This window comes from Eschrichtius robustus, chromosome X, assembly GCF_028021215.1.
Source record: "Eschrichtius robustus isolate mEscRob2 chromosome X, mEscRob2.pri, whole genome shotgun sequence".
NCBI classification, from domain to species: Eukaryota; Metazoa; Chordata; class Mammalia; order Artiodactyla; family Eschrichtiidae; genus Eschrichtius; species Eschrichtius robustus.
This window is the reverse complement of record NC_090845.1, coordinates 61,649,975-61,667,044: the sequence shown is the minus strand read 5'-3', so window position 1 is coordinate 61,667,044 and position 17,070 is coordinate 61,649,975. Positions and strand designations below refer to the sequence as shown.

The 17,070-nt window shown below is 44.8% G+C and overlaps 2 protein-coding genes across 2 annotated transcripts; both read right to left on the bottom strand.

Annotated features, from left to right (window-relative positions):
- Positions 1–6,318: 6,318 nt before the first annotated feature.
- Positions 6,319–7,194, bottom strand: OTUD6A (OTU deubiquitinase 6A). Its single transcript, XM_068534142.1, has one exon. The coding sequence runs from the start codon at positions 7,192–7,194 to the stop codon at positions 6,319–6,321; it is 876 nt and encodes a 291-aa protein (XP_068390243.1).
- Positions 7,195–8,167: 973 nt separating this feature from the next.
- LOC137757303 (elongation factor 1-gamma-like) lies at positions 8,168–9,564 on the bottom strand. The gene has a single exon (XM_068534013.1). It carries the CDS (start codon positions 9,558–9,560, stop codon positions 8,427–8,429), a length of 1,134 nt encoding a protein of 377 aa, XP_068390114.1. The 5' UTR covers positions 9,561–9,564; the 3' UTR covers positions 8,168–8,426.
- Between the last annotated feature and the right edge of the window lie 7,506 nt (positions 9,565–17,070).

The following is a 17,070-nucleotide window of genomic DNA, read 5'->3' as shown; positions in this document are numbered from 1 at the left end:
AAAAACTATTTTTAAAAAATATCCGAATGAAAAGTGGAAGGACCTATTAAAAATCCATAAGAAGAAGACAATCTTACCCATAGAAAATTAAGCAAATGTCAGGAACAGGCAATAAACTAAGAATTATTTGTTCCAGCATGAATGAAATAGACATGCTAATAAATACTTAGAGGAATATTCCACCTTACTAGTAATCAACAAAGGGTCAACTAATACAGCATTTTTCACCTAACAAATTAGCAAAGATGATAATTTTCAGTGTTTGCAACTATATGGGAAAGTAACACTCTCACCCCCTGAGAGTGTAAATTGGCTCACTCTTTCTGGAGGGCAGTTCACCAGTACGCATTAAAAGCCTCTCCTTTTGACCTAGGTCACTTCTAGAAATCTTATCAAAGGGAAATAATCAGAAATATAGACAAAGACTCAGCTACAAGGATATTACAGTGGCATATTTATAGCAGTGAGAAGTTGAAAGCAATCTAAATGTCCAGCAATAGAATAGGACAAATAAATTATGGCACATTCACAGGCTAGAATGCAGGCGTTAAAATCATCGTATTGAAGACTAAGGACAGTGGGAAACGCTTATAATGTATTTTTAAGTAAAAAAAAATAGAAGTAGTTCAAATAGAATGATACCAGTTTGGTTTTTGAAAATATGCATGTCTATGTGTTTGTGTAGAAAAAGCGTGGAAGGAAGGAAGATACTGACTGGCCTGAGGAGTCCCTGCACACAGGTCCCCCTGTACCCAAGAGGGCATTTTGGTAAGCTCCAGTGGCTTTTGCTTTCACACTGCAGCCCAAGAAGTTCTGGCTTCCACTGTAGGACCTGTGGGAAGAGGCCAAGTGGCTCCAAAAGTTACTGTAGACAGAATGAAGGGATGGTTGCTGCCACAGCTGATAGTGTTATAGTCTTAGGCCCCTAGGTAATGATACATTTCTTGCACATTTTATACATATTTTCATTTAATGTACCGAACATCCCAAGAGATACCTCTAAGACAGGCATTAACTGTCCCATGTTACTGATGAGGAAACTGAAGCCCAGAAAGATTAGATGACTTAATCCAAGTCACAAAGCTAGGAAGTGGGTATATGAGCTGGGCTTCAAATCCAGATAGATGTCCTTGTCTTTGGCTGCTAAGGCAAAAGGGCATGATAATGAGTAAATGAAGAATAGTAAGTAAATGAATGAAATTTGCTTCTGGAATTGAATCCCTTTGGGAACAGTACCCCATGGCTTTTGCACACGAAATTGCCCAGAACACTCACTGTCCTCAGTGACTGTGGTCACTGTTACAAAATGGAACAGACTGCAAATCCCTCATGTCCTGCCAGATCCCACAGCGAAGGACCCTTCTTGGCTTGTGCTCTGGGCCTGGTTGGAATCTGGCCTGGGTTTACTCTTCCCCGTCCTTCCAGCTGAAGGCAAACCCAGTGGAGGAAGCTGGAACAGGCCCAGTGAGATCTTAAGGGTTCCCTAGACAGAAATAGTTATTTCTCTTGTATTTAGGGAGAAGCCTGTAAAATGGGAGTCTGCTGGTTTGTTTGCTGCCTTCTGCCAAAGAATTCCGTGGGCAGCACCAGGAGCTCCCCCCACTCCCAGCAAGGCCCACATTACCCAGGCAGTGCCCTCTTCACCAACCTATGCCCTCTTCCCCATTCAGGGCCTCTGCCCGGCCCATGCCCCCTTCCTTGGCCGGTGCACCCTGCCCTCACAACAGTGCCCCGTCTGCATCCAGCCCCTCCCAACTTCATGTGCAGATAATTTCCCTAGCGAGTGCCTCCTCCCCTAGCCAGGTGCCACTCCCTAGCCCTTCCCCATTCAAAAGCCAGGAACCCCTTTTTCACCTTATACCAATTCATACCCTATACCAACCAGGCCCCTGGTCCTTGTCACCAGCCTATTCCCTCTTCCTCACTTCCCTAACCCTGCTCCTCAGTCTATGCCCCCTGGAGCCAGGCCCCCCTTCCCCAGGTAGTCCCATTTCCCCACATTATGCACCCTCTGCCCCAGCAGATAAGCCATCCCCCATCAGAAGCCCTTAACCTGCCTGTGCTTCGAAGCCAGCCAGGCCCTCTTCTCAGCCGGGCTCTCTTTGTCCGTTTATACCTGCCTCCCCGGCTCCCTATGCCCCCTTCCCTGGCCAAGGCTAGCTCCCCAGCCTGGTTCCCTTCCCCTCCTAGGCAGGCTTCCCCTATACCCACCTAGGCCCTCACCCCAGCGGAGTCACGTTCCCAGCCAGTATCCTCTTTTGCAGCAACCCTACCTAGGCCCCTGCCCCAGCTTGCTACCCACCCACCCCCGCCAGCCCGTGCCCAGGCTCCCTGACCCAACTTGGTTTTCCTTTCCCAGCCTATGTCCCCTTGCCCGGCTAGGCCCCTTTCCCCAGCCAGAGCCTCTTCCTCAGCCGATGCCTCCTTCTTTGGATTGGCCCCCTTTCTAAACCAGCCATCTTACCAGCCTGTGTCCAACTCTCCAGCCTCTAGCCACTTACCTGGAAGTTTTCCCACCCCGGGCCACAGCCCAGCCTCTTTACCATCCTCTGCTGCCAGCCTCCCCTCCCCAGGCAGGCCTCAACCCCAGCCTGTCTTATTCCCCATGCAGGACCCTTCTGCTCGCTGGCCCCTCACCCAGCCAGGGCCTGTTCCCCAACCTGAGACCCTGTTGACAGCCTCCTTAGCCAGGCTACCCTTCCCCAGGCAAGGCCCCTTTTCACCCCTTTGTCCCCTTGCCCTCACGGGACCCCTTCTCCAGAAAGGGCCTCCTTCTGACAGCCAGGTGCTTGTGCCCAGTCTTTTCCCTTTTCAGCTGGACCACTTTTCCGAGGAGTTCCCCCTTCACTGGCCTTTCATAGCCAGTGCCTCCTTCCCTGGCCAAGCATCCTCCTCTCTCAGCTCTCCATCACCGGTAAAGTCCCCTCCCCGACCATGTGACGTTTCCCTGCCAGGACCCCTTCACACACACACACACACACACACACACACACACACACACACACACACACACACACACACGCCCCCAGCTGGGAACTCTTTCCCAGCCAGACTCCTCCCCACGGCCAGGCTCTCTTCACCCAGGGACCTACAGCCTCTCCCCCAGTCTAAGCTCATTTTCCCAGGCGGGCCTCCTTCCCAGTAAGGTCCCTTTCCTCAAGCGGTATACCCCTTCCTCAACCAAACCCCTTCCCTAGCTTATTCCCCCTCCTCAGCCAGACCTTCCCGCCATCCCTAGCCTGTGCCCCCAGCTAGGTCCCTTTCCTCAACCATGTGCCCTCCCTCAGCCAGGACACACGCCTTCGTTCCCAGGCAGGATCCCTGCCCTAGCAGGCCCTGTCCACCTGCTAATCCCCCTCTTCCAACCAGGTCCATCAACCCGCCTATTATCCCACGCCCAGCCTATGTCGGTCTCAGCATTCGAACCTCTTCCGCCACCTCTCCTGCTAGGTTCCTTTCCTAGCCTGTGCCTCCCTCCCAGGCCCCATTCCCCCGCCAGAGCCCCTCCCCAGGCAGGCCACCTTTCCCTGCCAGGATATTTGCACCCCCGAACCTCCCCCAGCCCAGCCAGTCTCCCATCCTCAGCTTGTGCCACCCTGTCAAGTCTGTGCTCCTTTTCCAAGACAGGCCCCTTCCCACATCCAGGCCCCTTCCCCAGCCTCACCCTCTTCCCCAGCCTAGGGCTTTCTCCCCAGCTTAAGCCTACTTTCCCAGACAGATCTCTTTCCCTGGTCAGGTGCCATTCCCCAGGCTTTTCCCCCTTTAACTGTCAAGGATTCCTTTCTCATCTTTTGCCCCCTAACTCAACTAAGCCTCTTTCCCTTGACCAGCCAAGTCCTCCTTCCCTAAGCAGCCCCCACTCCATTATCCCCTTCCTAGCCTGGCCTCCTTCTTCACCCTGTGCCCCAGTTCACACAGGTTCCCTTACCTCGCCGTCTCCCCTTCTTCTGCCTGTTTCCCTTTCCCCTGCCACGTCCCATTCATCCTCCTAGACTGACCCCTTCCCCAATTTTCACCCCTTTTCCCAGCCAGGCCCCCTTCTACAGATTATGCCTCCCTTCCTGGCCTATTCTTCCTTCCCCAGCCAGCTTTCTCATCCCTATAAAAGGCACTCTTCTCACAATGCATCCAAATACCTAGTTTTCTCAGGGACTTCCTCTTCTCAGACAGCTGGCTACCTGAAAATGTATCTGATGCACACATTTACACAGTGAGCTATCTGGCAGGATTTCTATATTTGTATTTTGAAAACAGATTCCCCCCCACCACCCCCTGCCTTCAAAAAAAACAGTGGCACTTCTTTCCCTCCTGCCACTAGCCCTGGACTGGCAAGTTTTTGAAAGTAGGAATTCTTTTTCATGCATAGCAATGAGAACATCCTTAACTGAAGCCATTTCATGATGTTTTCACTGAGTGAAACATCAACTCAGGATAGCTTCAACTATCTTGGTACTCCCTAAATCCTTCCCTGGGAGATATTGCACTCCAGGCCACCATCAAGGCTGCAGGCCCATTCCATCTTCCAAAAGCCTCATCTGTCACTGTGTCCTCCCCCTTCTCTCCTGTTCCCTAACCCTCCAGGATTCCTTTGCTGAAGTCGATCCTGGTATACAAACTCTATATGAACTAAGTCAGCTATACAAAAATGAAAACCAGGTATTTTTTAAACTGCTTTTATTCTTTAAACAAACTACTGTTCCCCTTTTCCCCATTGTATATTTTATTTTAGAACAGTTGGTGTGTACAAAGAATTTTTAAATCAATTTAAGTAATCTCACTGAAATACAGGATCTAAAGGTTAAATTTTTTTTTAATTGTTTACTGCAAATCATTTCACTTTTACTTTTTTTTTGGCAAATTCAAGATATCAACAAGTCTAAAATATCAACAAAAGTATATTGCTCACTTTTTTTTTTTTTGCTTCATACCAGTTGCAGATATGACAAAATGAATCAACTCCTTTAATACTTTTAAAAATCTCTCTTTAAATACTTTTTATCTCTAAGAATTAAGGAAAACGACTAAGTTCAGATCTTTCACACTCATACCGGTTGTAGACAGAACAAAGTGGACCAACCGCTTGCACAAAATTATATACCCTTTTATGTCTGAGAATAAAGGAAACTTACTAGTTGATCTCACCCCTCACAGTAAGTTAAACTACCTATCAGTTTGTCTCTTCTTACTTCACATCAATTGCAGATATAATGAAATGAATCAACTACTTGAATAAAGTCATGCCCTTTCTTATATTTAATAAAGGAAATTAAATTGAGATCTTTCACATCTTAGAACAAACCTTATCTAGCCTATCAGTTTAGGTAAATCTACTTGCTACATTTAACGCTTACATTTAAACTTCTAAAGTTAACAAACATTATTTAGAGTTCAGGAAACATCTAAACAACTGTAATTAATTTGCAACCATACAAGGTTTTATGAAAAAACAAAACAAAATACTAGGGCTCCCCTGGTGGCTCAGTGGTTAAGAATCCCGGGGACACAGGTTCGAGCCCTGGTCGGGGAAGACCCCACATGCCGCAGAGCAACTAAGCCTGTGCGCCACAACTTCTGAGCCTGCGCTCTAGAGCCTGCAAGTCACAACTACTAAGCCCACACACCATAACTACTGAAACCCGCGTGCCTAGAGCCGGCGCACTGCAACGAAGACCCAATGCAGCTAAAAAAAAAATACTAGAGGAGGTCTTGTTTGTAACTTGAGACGTCTCCTGAGTAGCCCAGTTGAAGTGGAAAGCAAAACCCCCAAACAGCCCACGATACATTTTTCCCCCCAAAGAACTAAGCAAAAGGCATTCCCAAATCATTTCATTCACATCAACTCCAACTTTAAGTAATCAATACATTCACGGGGCAACCGGAAGATTCTGAGCTAAACTGACTTTTTTCCCCAAGTGAAGAACGCATCAAACCAAGTTGCCATTTCTTGAACCCCAAAGTTACTTGCAACGTGACCAGTTCTCATGGGTGGGGGGCGGGGCAGAGACCCTTCAGGGCAAGAAAGGTGAGAACTTGGCAAACTCACTCCCGCTAGGGTAGGACAGTACAGATCCCTTCCTGGTCACTGGCCTCCGGTCCCCCCACCCCGTGAAAGAAGAAACCCAGGGACGATCGAGGAGGACAGAAGATCGAGGGAGGAAGAAGGGGGGGGCGGGGGCGGAGAGAGGGGGTGAACTCTGAGTGAAATGAATAGACAAAACCCCGAGAAAACCGAAGGAAAAAAGCGGAGCCTGCTGAGGAGACGCGGCGCCGGCGGCTTCGGCTCCAACGGCAGCCGCCGCGGCGATGGCGGCAGCGGGCCTAGAAGAGACGCCGGGCCACGCTGCTGACGGAGCCGGCGCCGAGCGGCTTCACGGAGCTGTAGTGCTCCCCGCAGCTGTAGGAGTAGCGCTGGTAGACCAGGGTGATTGGCTTCTTGGTGTACTCCTCTCCCATGATGACGGCGGGCGAGTTGGCCTGGATCACCTCGATGGGGGTCTGCAAGACGTGCGACAGGGCCCTCAGCTCGAGCTGGCCTCCCCACGACGCCCTGAGCACGATGTCGTCGCAGTACCTCAAGAAGCCGTCGCGGCTGCCGGCGTTGCCGGCTTCGGGGTTGCTGAAGAAGGGCAGGAAGTCGTCGACATGGTTCCGCATGTACTCGGCGGTGTGCCTCCGCAGGCAATCCACGGTCATGGAGGACACCAGCTGGTGCTGGATGGCGCGGTACATGCAGTGGCCGTCGGCCGGGATATCCTGCATCTCCAGATTCCTGGCCCGCAGGATGGCGCCGAGCTCCATTTCCTCGTCGTGGCGGAAGCTGGCCAGATGCTCCATCTCAGCCTCGGCCACCCTCTCCTGGCTTTCTCCCTCTCGGGCCACCTTTCTTTCGCACCCTCTCTGTGCCTTCGAGAGGTGAGGAGGCTCGTTCTTGAGATCCACCTTGGGCAGATCTTCAGTGACAGAATCGCGGTTGCTGTTATCAGGGAAGCTCTCCTGGAACTTCTCCAGCTCCTGCTGGTGCTTCTGCTCCATCTCGGCCTCGAGGCGGGCCACATAGAGGAGCAACTGCTCTCTTCCCTTCTCGTCGGTCTTGGGGACCGAGCTCTTCATGTCCTGAATGTGGGCCTGCAGCTCTGTCTTCTCGCGGTTGTGGCGTCGTATCATCTGCTGATGCTCACGCTGTGAATCTCCCATGATGTTTAAGGGCAGGCGAGAATCGAAGTTTGGTGGCTGAGGTACTGCTACAGTTCACGTCAACAGTCTAACCACCCAACTGGCTAGAGCTCCTCAGTCTCCCCTGGCGGCTGTACTCTGTTCCCCTCACCCACGGTTGCCCTCACTCTATTCACGGCCCTCTCTGCCATTGGCCACTGTCTCTCCACGGCTACGCCTCCTAAACACGCCTGGCACTACGATTGGCTGTTGGGAGACCCTACATATGCCCCCATTAGACCCCGTAGCAATGGGTGCTTCCGGTTTTAGCGGGGTTCCTGTCCCGGCTGTAAAATCCCGCCTTTGTGCGTTATGTGCAGCAACTGAGCCTGTGGAGGTTTTCGTGGACTCTTTTTTTTTTTTTTTTTTTTTTGCAGGAAGCGCTAGGGCGTGTTTAGGGTACAGGCTCCAGTGACACCCACTGGGTTCAAAATCCTGTCTCCACCACCTAAGATGTGTGATCACAGGCAAGTTGCTTGACTCTCTGAACCCCACTTCCTTGTTAGAAAGTACGGATACCCCAGAGATGATCCGCAGCCAGGTTAGGGGCCACAGGCCAGTATCTGTTCCAAGGAGTCTCTTCTCGCTGCTGCCCTACCTCACAGGGCAGTTGCGGGAAGTAGTGTTAAGTCGCTCTGCATGCTGTGCTCTCACCGCATCGGCAGGTATTCTTCCCCTTCATGCGGGAAGGTCTGGAGTTAGGGAGTTACAAAGCCCCGTGTCACCACCTCCTAACTACATCCAATCTCTCCCAGCTAGGCTAGAAGATGGTCATCACAGGAGAGGCAAGGCAATTAAAAAAAAAATCAAAACTGAGGAGAGGCCTCTCTTTCTGCTCTTCTGAAGACCTCTCCTACACAGGGAGGTCCTGCAGGTATAGACAACACCCTGCTTCAACATATCTACTCCCCTTTGAAGAAGCCATCACCCACAAAGGAGGCAGGGCAGGAAAGGGTTCAATGTTCAGTTTCCTTTAGTGACCCCCATTCTCCCTGAAGGGCAGGTGCAGGCAGCTAGGCGATGGCAAGAGATGTTCACTTGAAGATCTTGCCCTGATTGAAGGCTTTGCCCACATGCTGGAAGGCCCCATCCCAGGAAAAGTATTCTCGAACCAGCGTCTGGGTCTCCTCGCTGCTGGGATCCAGTTTCTGCCATGTGTGTGGCTCATAGTGCACCTGCCAATCTGGACTCAGCGGAAGGGCAAGCTCCTGGCCTCAGAAGACCCAGACTCCAGAAATGGAGCTGCTATTGTTGGTTCCAAACAGAATGACACTGGCAAAGGCATTCTTCCTCAGTTTGTCCAGTCGCTGGAGCATTCCAGTGATGAGGTTGCAGCTCATGAAGGTCTGGGTGAGCTCTTCAGGGAAGCTGTACTCGGAGTACCACAGGGACCAGCCATCTTTATCAAAGTGCTCCCAAAAGTACGGCAGCGCCACGGAGAGTGTGTCCTCGTTGGAGTACTTGCGCTTAAATTCATCCAACACAAAGGTACTCTTGGGCAGGTGAGCAAAGGGATCCTTGGCCTTCGGCTCAGCAGCCAGTGCCTGCTCACATTCATCCAGCTCCTCCTCAGTAGCAGGGGCAGCTGTCTTCTTCTCCTCTTTCTGCTCAGCCTGGGGCTTCTGCTTCTCTTCTCGAGAGGCTTTCTCTTTCCGTGGGGTGTCTTTCTTAGGCTGGCTCTCTGCAAACTTTTTAGCATCAAATTGGGCCATTTCCTCACAGAGTTTCACCTCCCCCAAGACCTCCCGGAACTGGGGCTGGTTAATGCAGGTGAGGAACCAGCGGTTTGTATTAGGGAAGGCCTGGCGGAAAGAAGGCTCCAGAACCTGTTTATAAAGCCACAACACGGTGCAGAAAGCTGTGATGTCAGCCAGCGTCACACGTTCGCCCACCAGAAAAGTCCTTGTCTTCAAGTGAGCATCCAGGAGCCCCAGAATTCGCCTCACCTCCTCCTTTGCATTCTCTGTGGCCTGCTTGTTGTGGTGCATGATGCCCAAGGTGGGGAACACCCAGGTACTGGCTGTGGGAACTATGTCGCTATCAGCAAAGCTCACCCCCTGCACCACCTGGGCTGCTGCTTCGGGAGTACCTCCCCGCAGCTCCTCGTTGCCCACATAGTAGGCAATGGCATTGCTCTCGAACACACAGAATCCATCGTCACCCTCAAAGGCTGGAACCTTGCCAGCAGGAAATTTACGGAGAAATTCGGGGGTGCGGTTGGTTTGGCCAAAATGGAAGTGGGGTGGTGCGGAGAGCACGTGGACCTGAGCCCCGCTGTACTGAGCAGCAATGAGGGCCTTGAAGGCCCTCCAGTTCTCAGGATATGTGTACAGGGTCCCAGCCGCCATGGTGATTCCACAGAGAAAGGGGCTCGTGGACTCTTAACTGCTTACTTCACTTCCTAGCCTGAACACAATGCAGACACTGGTCGTGCTTGAGAATCACATGACAAATACTGTTACACCAGCTGAATGTGCTCTGACACTGGACTTCCCATTGCTCCCAGTGTTCAGGAGGCAATGTGGCTCTCTCCAGTTCTTTAGTTGCCTTGACTGATGAACAATTAATTTTGTGTATCAGAGCAAAGATATTTCTTTATGGTCCTGGGAACACAGAATCCTTTCAGTTTAGGCCTCAAATCCACCCTGTCCCATCTCAGTGTGAGAAAGCAACAACCTTAAAGTTCACTACAGCTGAGCAGACTTCGTCTTGTGCCAACAGAATGCACCTACCCTAAACTCCCCTTCTCCTGGGTTCCCAGCTTCCAAAATGGGCTCCCATGAAGCACGACAGCTGGCCTTCATCAAGCCACTTCCTTCTGATTATTTTGAATCTCTAAAAGTTCTAAAAAATAAAATAAAATAAAGTAAAATAAAATCCCTAAGCTCTTTCAAATATGCTCTCACCCTGCCCCACTCTGCTCATCTGTATCTTGAATTCCCAAACAGGAAGGCTCTTGAGACAACCTCCTCCTTGTTACAAATGAGGAAAGTGGACATTTGTCCAAGTTTTTACATATATCAAAACTTCAGTCGTTTTTATTGCTAAGTAGTATTCCAGGATATGGATGTACTGTAGTTCATTTAACCATTCACCTGTTGAAGGACATCTGGGTTGTTTCCAGTTTGAGGTTGTTACAACCTCTGCTATAAACATCCATATACAGGTTTTTTGTGTGAGCACAAGTCTTCATTTCTCTGGGAAAAAAATGCCCAGGAGTGCAATTTCTGAGTCATATTATAAGTGTATGTTTAGTTTTTTAAGCAGCTGTTTTCCAGAGTGGTTGTACCATTGTGCATTCTCAGCAGCAGGGTATGCGGTATCCTGTTTCTCTGCATCCTCACCAGCATTTGGTGTTGTCATAATTTTTTTATTTTTAGTCATTCTGATAGATGTGTAGTGACATGTCACCGTGGGTTTTTTTTGTTTGTTTTTTTTTTGTTTTTTTGTTTTTTTTTAGAAATTTCATGTAATGTCTGAAACATTTATATTAACATATTTCCATACAAATAACCCAATGAAAGTTTAGTATTAGTTGTTTTGTTTGTTTTTTTATACTGCAGGTTCTTATTAGGCATCAATTTTATACACATCAGTGTATACATGTCAATCCCAATCGCCCAATTCAGCACACCACCATCCCCACCTCACCGCGGTTTTCCCCCCTTCGTGTCCATATGTCCATTCTCTACATCTGTGTCTCAACTTCTGCCCTGCAAACTGGCTCATCTGTACCATTTTTCTAGGTTCCACATACATGCATTAATATACGATATTTGCTTTTCTCTTTCTGACTTACTTCACTCTGTATGACAGTCTCTAGATCCATCCACGTCTCAACAAATGACTCAGTTTCGTTCCCTTTTATGGCTGAGTAATATTCCATTGTATATATGTACCACATCTTCTTTATCCATTCGTCTGTTGATGGGCATTTAGGTTGCTTCCATGACCTGGCTATTGTAAATAGTGCTGCAATGAACATTCGGGTGCATATGTCTTTTTGAATTATGGTTTTCTCTGGGTATATGCCCAGTAGTGGGATTGCTGGGTCATATGGTAATTCTATTTTTAGTTTTTTAAGGAACCTCCATATTGTTCTCCATAGTGGCTGTATCAATTTACATTCCCACCAACAGTGCAAGAGGTTTCCCTTTTCTCCACACCCTCTCCAGCATTTGTTGTTTGTAGATTTTCTGATGATGCCCATTCTAATAGGAGTGAGGTGATACCTCATTGTAGTTTTGATTTGCATTTCTCTAATAATTAGTGATGTTGAGCATCTGTCACTGTGGTTTTAATTTGTGTTTCCCTGGTGGCTAATCATGTTCATCTTTTCATGTGCCCATTTGCCATCTGTGCTGTATCCTCTTGGGTAAAATCTTTACGTCGTTTGCCCGTTTTATAACTGGACTGTTTTTTACCGCTGAGTTTTGAGACCCCTTTCTATATTCTAGATACTTGTTCTTTGTTGGATATGTGTTTTGCAAGTATTTTCTCCCACATTGTAACTTGTCTTTTCATCTCTTGGTGTTTCTCAGAGCAAAAGTTTTAAATTTCGATGAAGTCCAATTTATGAATTTTTTCCTCTCTAAGTCATGGTTTTGGCGTCAAGAACTCTTTGTCTAACTCTAGATACCAAAGAATTTGTCCTTTTTTTTTTTTTTTTTTTTTTACTAAAAGTTTTACAGTTTTGGGTTTTAAATTGAAATCTGTGATCTGTTTTGTGTTTATTTTCATGCAAAGTTTGAGGCTTAAGCCAAGGTTCATTCTTTTGCCTGTGGTTGTCCAATTGCTCCAGCATCATTTGCTGGAAAGGCTATGCTTCCTCCATTGAATTGGTTTTGCATCTTTGTCAAAAATCAGTTAGGCATATTTGTGTATGTCTATTTCTGGATTCTATATTCTGTTCCACTGATCAATGTGTCTATCCCTCCTCCAACACCATAGTCTTGATTACTATGGAATAAGTCTTGAATATAGGTAGACCCTTTCCTTCAATTTTATTCTTTTTCAAAACTGTTTTAGCTATTCTAATTCCTTTGTCTTTCCATATAAATTTTAGAATAATCTTGTCTATATCTGCAAAAAAATCTTTCTGGGATTTTCATAGGAATTGTGTTAGAGCCATATATTAATTTGAGGAGAATTGACATCTTTACTATGTTGAGTTTTCCAATCCATGAACACCTGTGTATGTATCTCCATTTATTTAAATTTTCATTGATTCTTTTCATGAATGTTTTATAATTTTCAGCATATATGCCCTGCACATATTTTGTTAGATTTACATTTAAGCATTTCATTCTTTGAGTGATTGTAAATGGTATTGTATTTTTAATTTTGGTGTTCACATGTGCGTTGCTAGCATACAGAAGTACAGTTGACTTTTGTATGTTCATCTTGTATTCTATGACCTTGTTGAACTGACTTACTATTTCTAGGTGTTTTATTTTTTATTTTTTTTGGTAGGTTCTTTGGAAATTTCTATGTAGACAATCATGTTGCCTGTGAATAGGGACAGTTTTATTTCATTTTTCCCATCTGTATCCTTTCATTTCCCTTTTTTGCCTTATTGCACTGATTATAACTTCTAGCACTATATTGAATAAGAGTGGTGAGGGCGGGCAGGCTCGCTTTGTTCTGGGTCTTGGGGGAAAGCATTTCATCTTTCAACATTAAGTATGAATTAGCTGCAGGGTTTTTGGGGGGTTTTTTGGTAGATGATCTTTATCAAGTTGAGGAAATTCCCCTCTCTATTTTTCTGAGACTTTTTTTTTTTAACCTGAATGGGTATTGAATTTTGTCAAATATTTTTTTCTGTATCATTTGAATTGTTTGTGTGATTTTTCTTCTTTAGCCTGTTAATATGGTGGGTTACGTTGATGGATTGTCAAGTATTGAACCAGTCTTGCATTCCTGAAATAAACCCCACTTGGTCATGGTTTACAATTCTTTATATACATTGCTCAATTCTATTTGCTAATATTTTATTAAGGATTTAAAAATCTACCTTCATGAGAGATATTGGCCTGTCGGTTTCTCTTTCAGCACTGTTTTGTTTGGTTTTGATATTAGGGTAATACTAGCTTCAGAAAATGAATTTGGAAGTGTTCCTTCCTCTTCTGTTTTTCTAGAAGAGATTAGGTAACAGTGTTAATTTTTTCGGTGTTTGGTGGGATTCTTCAGTGAAAACATCTGGGCCAAAAGATTGCTGTTGGGGGAGCATTCAAATTACAAAATTGTTTTCCTTAATAGTTGTGGGGCTAATCAAATTATGTATCTCATATCGGTTGGATTTTGGTAGTTTGTGTTTTTTGAGGCATTGGTCGGTTTCATCTAAGTAATCAAATTTATGTGTGTAGAGTTGTTTTCAGTATTCCATTATTATGGTTTCATGTGTGCAGGATCTGTAGTGATATTCCCTGCTTTATTCCTGATATTAGTAATTTGTGTCTTCTCTCTTATGTTATTTACTCTGTCAGTCTTGCCAGAGATTTGTCAATTTTAATGATCTTTTCAAAGAACCAGCTCATAGTTTCATTGATTTTCCCTATTGCTTTTCTGTTTTCAATTTCATTGATTTTTGCTGTCAGTTTTCCTTCTCTCTGCTTGCTTTGGGTGTACGTTACTATTCTTTTTGGTGGGAGCTTAGATGATTCATTTCAGGCTTTTCCTCTTTTTTTCTAATGTGTACATTTAGTGCCATAAATCTCCTTCTCAGTACTACTTTAATTGTATCTCACATGTTTTGATATATTTTATTTTCATTCTCATTCAATGTATTTTTGGGTTCCCTTGAGACTATTTGGCTCATGGATTATTTAGTAGTGAATTATTAGTTTCCAAATGTTTGCAGATTTTCCTATCTTTCTGTTATTGATTTCTACTTTGATTCATTTGTGGTTGGATAACACATTCTTTATGATTTCAATTTGTTTAAATTTGGGGGGATTGTTTATGGCCCAGGGTATGTTCTATCTTGACATATGTTCCATGGGCACTTGAAAAGAATGTATTTTCTGTTATGGTTGGGTGATGTGTTCTATACATGTTGTTTAGATTCCATTGGTTGATAGTATTGTTGACCTCTATATCCTTCCTGATTTTCTGTCAGAATCTTCTATTTATTGTTCAGAGAAGTGTGTTGAAGTCTCTAACTGTAATTCTAGCTTTTTCGATTTCTCCTTTCAGTTCTATCAGGTTTTGCTTCACATATTTTGCAAGTCTGTTGCAAATTTTACACATTGAGGATTGCTTTGTCTTTTTGGTGGATTCGCCCTTTTATCGTTATGTAATGCCCCCTCTGTCTCCAGTAATTTTCTTTAGTCTAACATCTTTATTTGATATTAATATAAGCACTCGCTTTTCTTTATTAATATTTGCATGATATATATTTTTCTATCCTTTTACTTTCAACCTCCCAATATCATTATATTTGAAGTGATTTTTTTGTAGATAGCATATAGTTGAGTCATGTTTTTTAATCTACTCTACCAATCTTTGACTTTTAACTGGTGTATATAGATCATTTACATTTAAGGTAATTATCAACATGTTAGGGCTTAAGTCTGACACTTAACTTTTTGTTTTCTGTTTGTTCTGTGTTCAGTTCTTTGTGTTCTTTTCCTCCCTTCCTTTGGGTTATGTGAACGTTTTTTAGAATTCAATTTTGATTTATCTATGGGTATACCTCATAGATATTGCGGGTTTCATTCCGGACCACCACAATAAAGTGAATATTGCAATAAAGTGAGTGACACCAATTTTTTTGTTTCTTAGTGCGTATAAAAGTTATGCTTACACTGTACTATAGTCTATTAAGTGTGCAATAGCATTATGTCTAAAAAAACAACGTACGTTCCTTAGTTTTAAAATACTTCATTGCTAAAAAATGCTACCAATCATCTGAGCCTTCAGCGAGTTGTAATCTTACTGCAACAGTAACATCAAAGATCACTGATCACAGATCACCATAACAAATATAATAATAATGAAAAAGTTTGAAATATTGCAAGAATTACCAAAATGTGACACAGAGACATGGGGTGAGCAAATGCTGTTGGAAAAATGAGGCCAACATACTTGCTAGACTCAGGGTTGCCACAAACCTTCAATTTGTAAAAACCGCTGTACTAGAACTAGCTTTTAGTTTTATTGATGTTTGCTATTGTTTTCTTTGTTCCTATTTCATTTGTTTCTGCTCTGATCTTTATGATTTCTTTCCTTCTGCTAACTTTGGATTTTGTTTGCTCTTCTTTCTCTAGTTCCTTTAGGTGTAAGGTTAGATTGTTTATTTGAGATTTCTCCTGTTTCTTGAGGTAGGCTTGTATTGCTATAAACTTCCCTCTTAGAAGTGCTTTTGCTGCATCCCATAGGTTTTGAGTCATCGTGTTTTCATTGTCATTTGTCTCTAGGCATTTTTTGATGTCCTCTTTGATGTCTTCAGTGATCTCTTGGTTATTTAATAACGTATTGTTTAGCCTCCATGTGTTTGTATTTTTTAGGTTTTTTTCCCTCTAATTCATTTCTAATCTCATAGCGTTGTGGTCACAGAAGATGCTTGATATGATTTCAATTTTCTTAAATTTACTGAGGCTTGATTTGTGACCCAAGATGTGATCTATCCTGGAGAATATTCCATGCGCACTTGAGAAGAAAGTGTAATCTGTTGTTTTTGGATGGAATGTCCTATAAATATCAATTAAATCTATCTGGTCTATTGTGTCATTTAAAGCTTGTGTTTCCTTATTAATTTTCTGTCTGGATGACCTGTCCATTGGTGTAAGTGAGGTGTTAAAGTCCCCCACTATGATTGTGTTACTGTCCATTTCCTCTTTTATAGCTGTTAGCAGTTGCCTTATGTATTGAGGTGCTCCTATGTTGGGTGCATATATATTTATAATTGTTATATCTTCTTCTTGGATTGATCCCTTGATCACTATGTAGTGTCCTTCCTCGTCTCTTGTAACATTCTTTATTTTAAAGACTATTTTATCTGATATGAGTATTGCTACTCCAGGTTCCTTTTGGTTTCCATTTGTGTGGAATATCTTTTTCCATCCCCTCACTTGCAGTCTCTATGTGTCCCTAGGTCTGAGGTGGGTCTCTTGTAGACAGCATATATATGGGTCTTGGTTTTGTATCCATTCAGTGAGCCTGTGTCTTTTGGTTGGGGCATTTAATCCATTCACGTTTAAGGTAATTATCGACAGGTAAGTTCCTATTACCATTTTGTTAACTTTTATGGGTTTGTTTTTGTAGGTCCTTTTCTTCTCTTGTGTTTCCCACTTAGAGAAGTTCCTTTAGCATTTGTTGTAGAGCTGGTTTGGTGGTGCCGAATTCTCTTAGCTTTTGCTTATCTGTAAAGCTTTTGATTTCTCCATTGAACCTGGATGAGATTCTTGCTGGGTAGAATAATCTTGGTTGTCGGTTCCTCCCTTTCATCACTTTATTTTTTTATTTTATTTTATTTATTTATTTATGGTTGTGTTGGGTCTTCGTTTCTGTGCGAGGGCTTTCTCTAGTTGGGGCAGGTGGGGGCCACTCTTCATCGCGGTGCACGGGCCTCTCACTATCGCGGCCTCTCTTGTTGCGGAGCACAGGCTCCAGACGCGCAGGCTCAGTAGTTGTGGCTCATGGGCCCAGTCGCTCTGCGGCATGTGGGATCTTCCCAGACCAGGGCTCGAACCCGTGTCCCCTGCATTGGCAGGCAGATTCTCAACCACTGTGCCACCAGGGAAGCCCCCTTTCATCACTTTAAATATGTCCTGCCACTCCCTTCTTCCTTGTAGAGTTTCTGCTGAGAAATCAGCTGTTAACCTTATGGGAGTTCCCTTGTATGTTATTTGTCGTTTT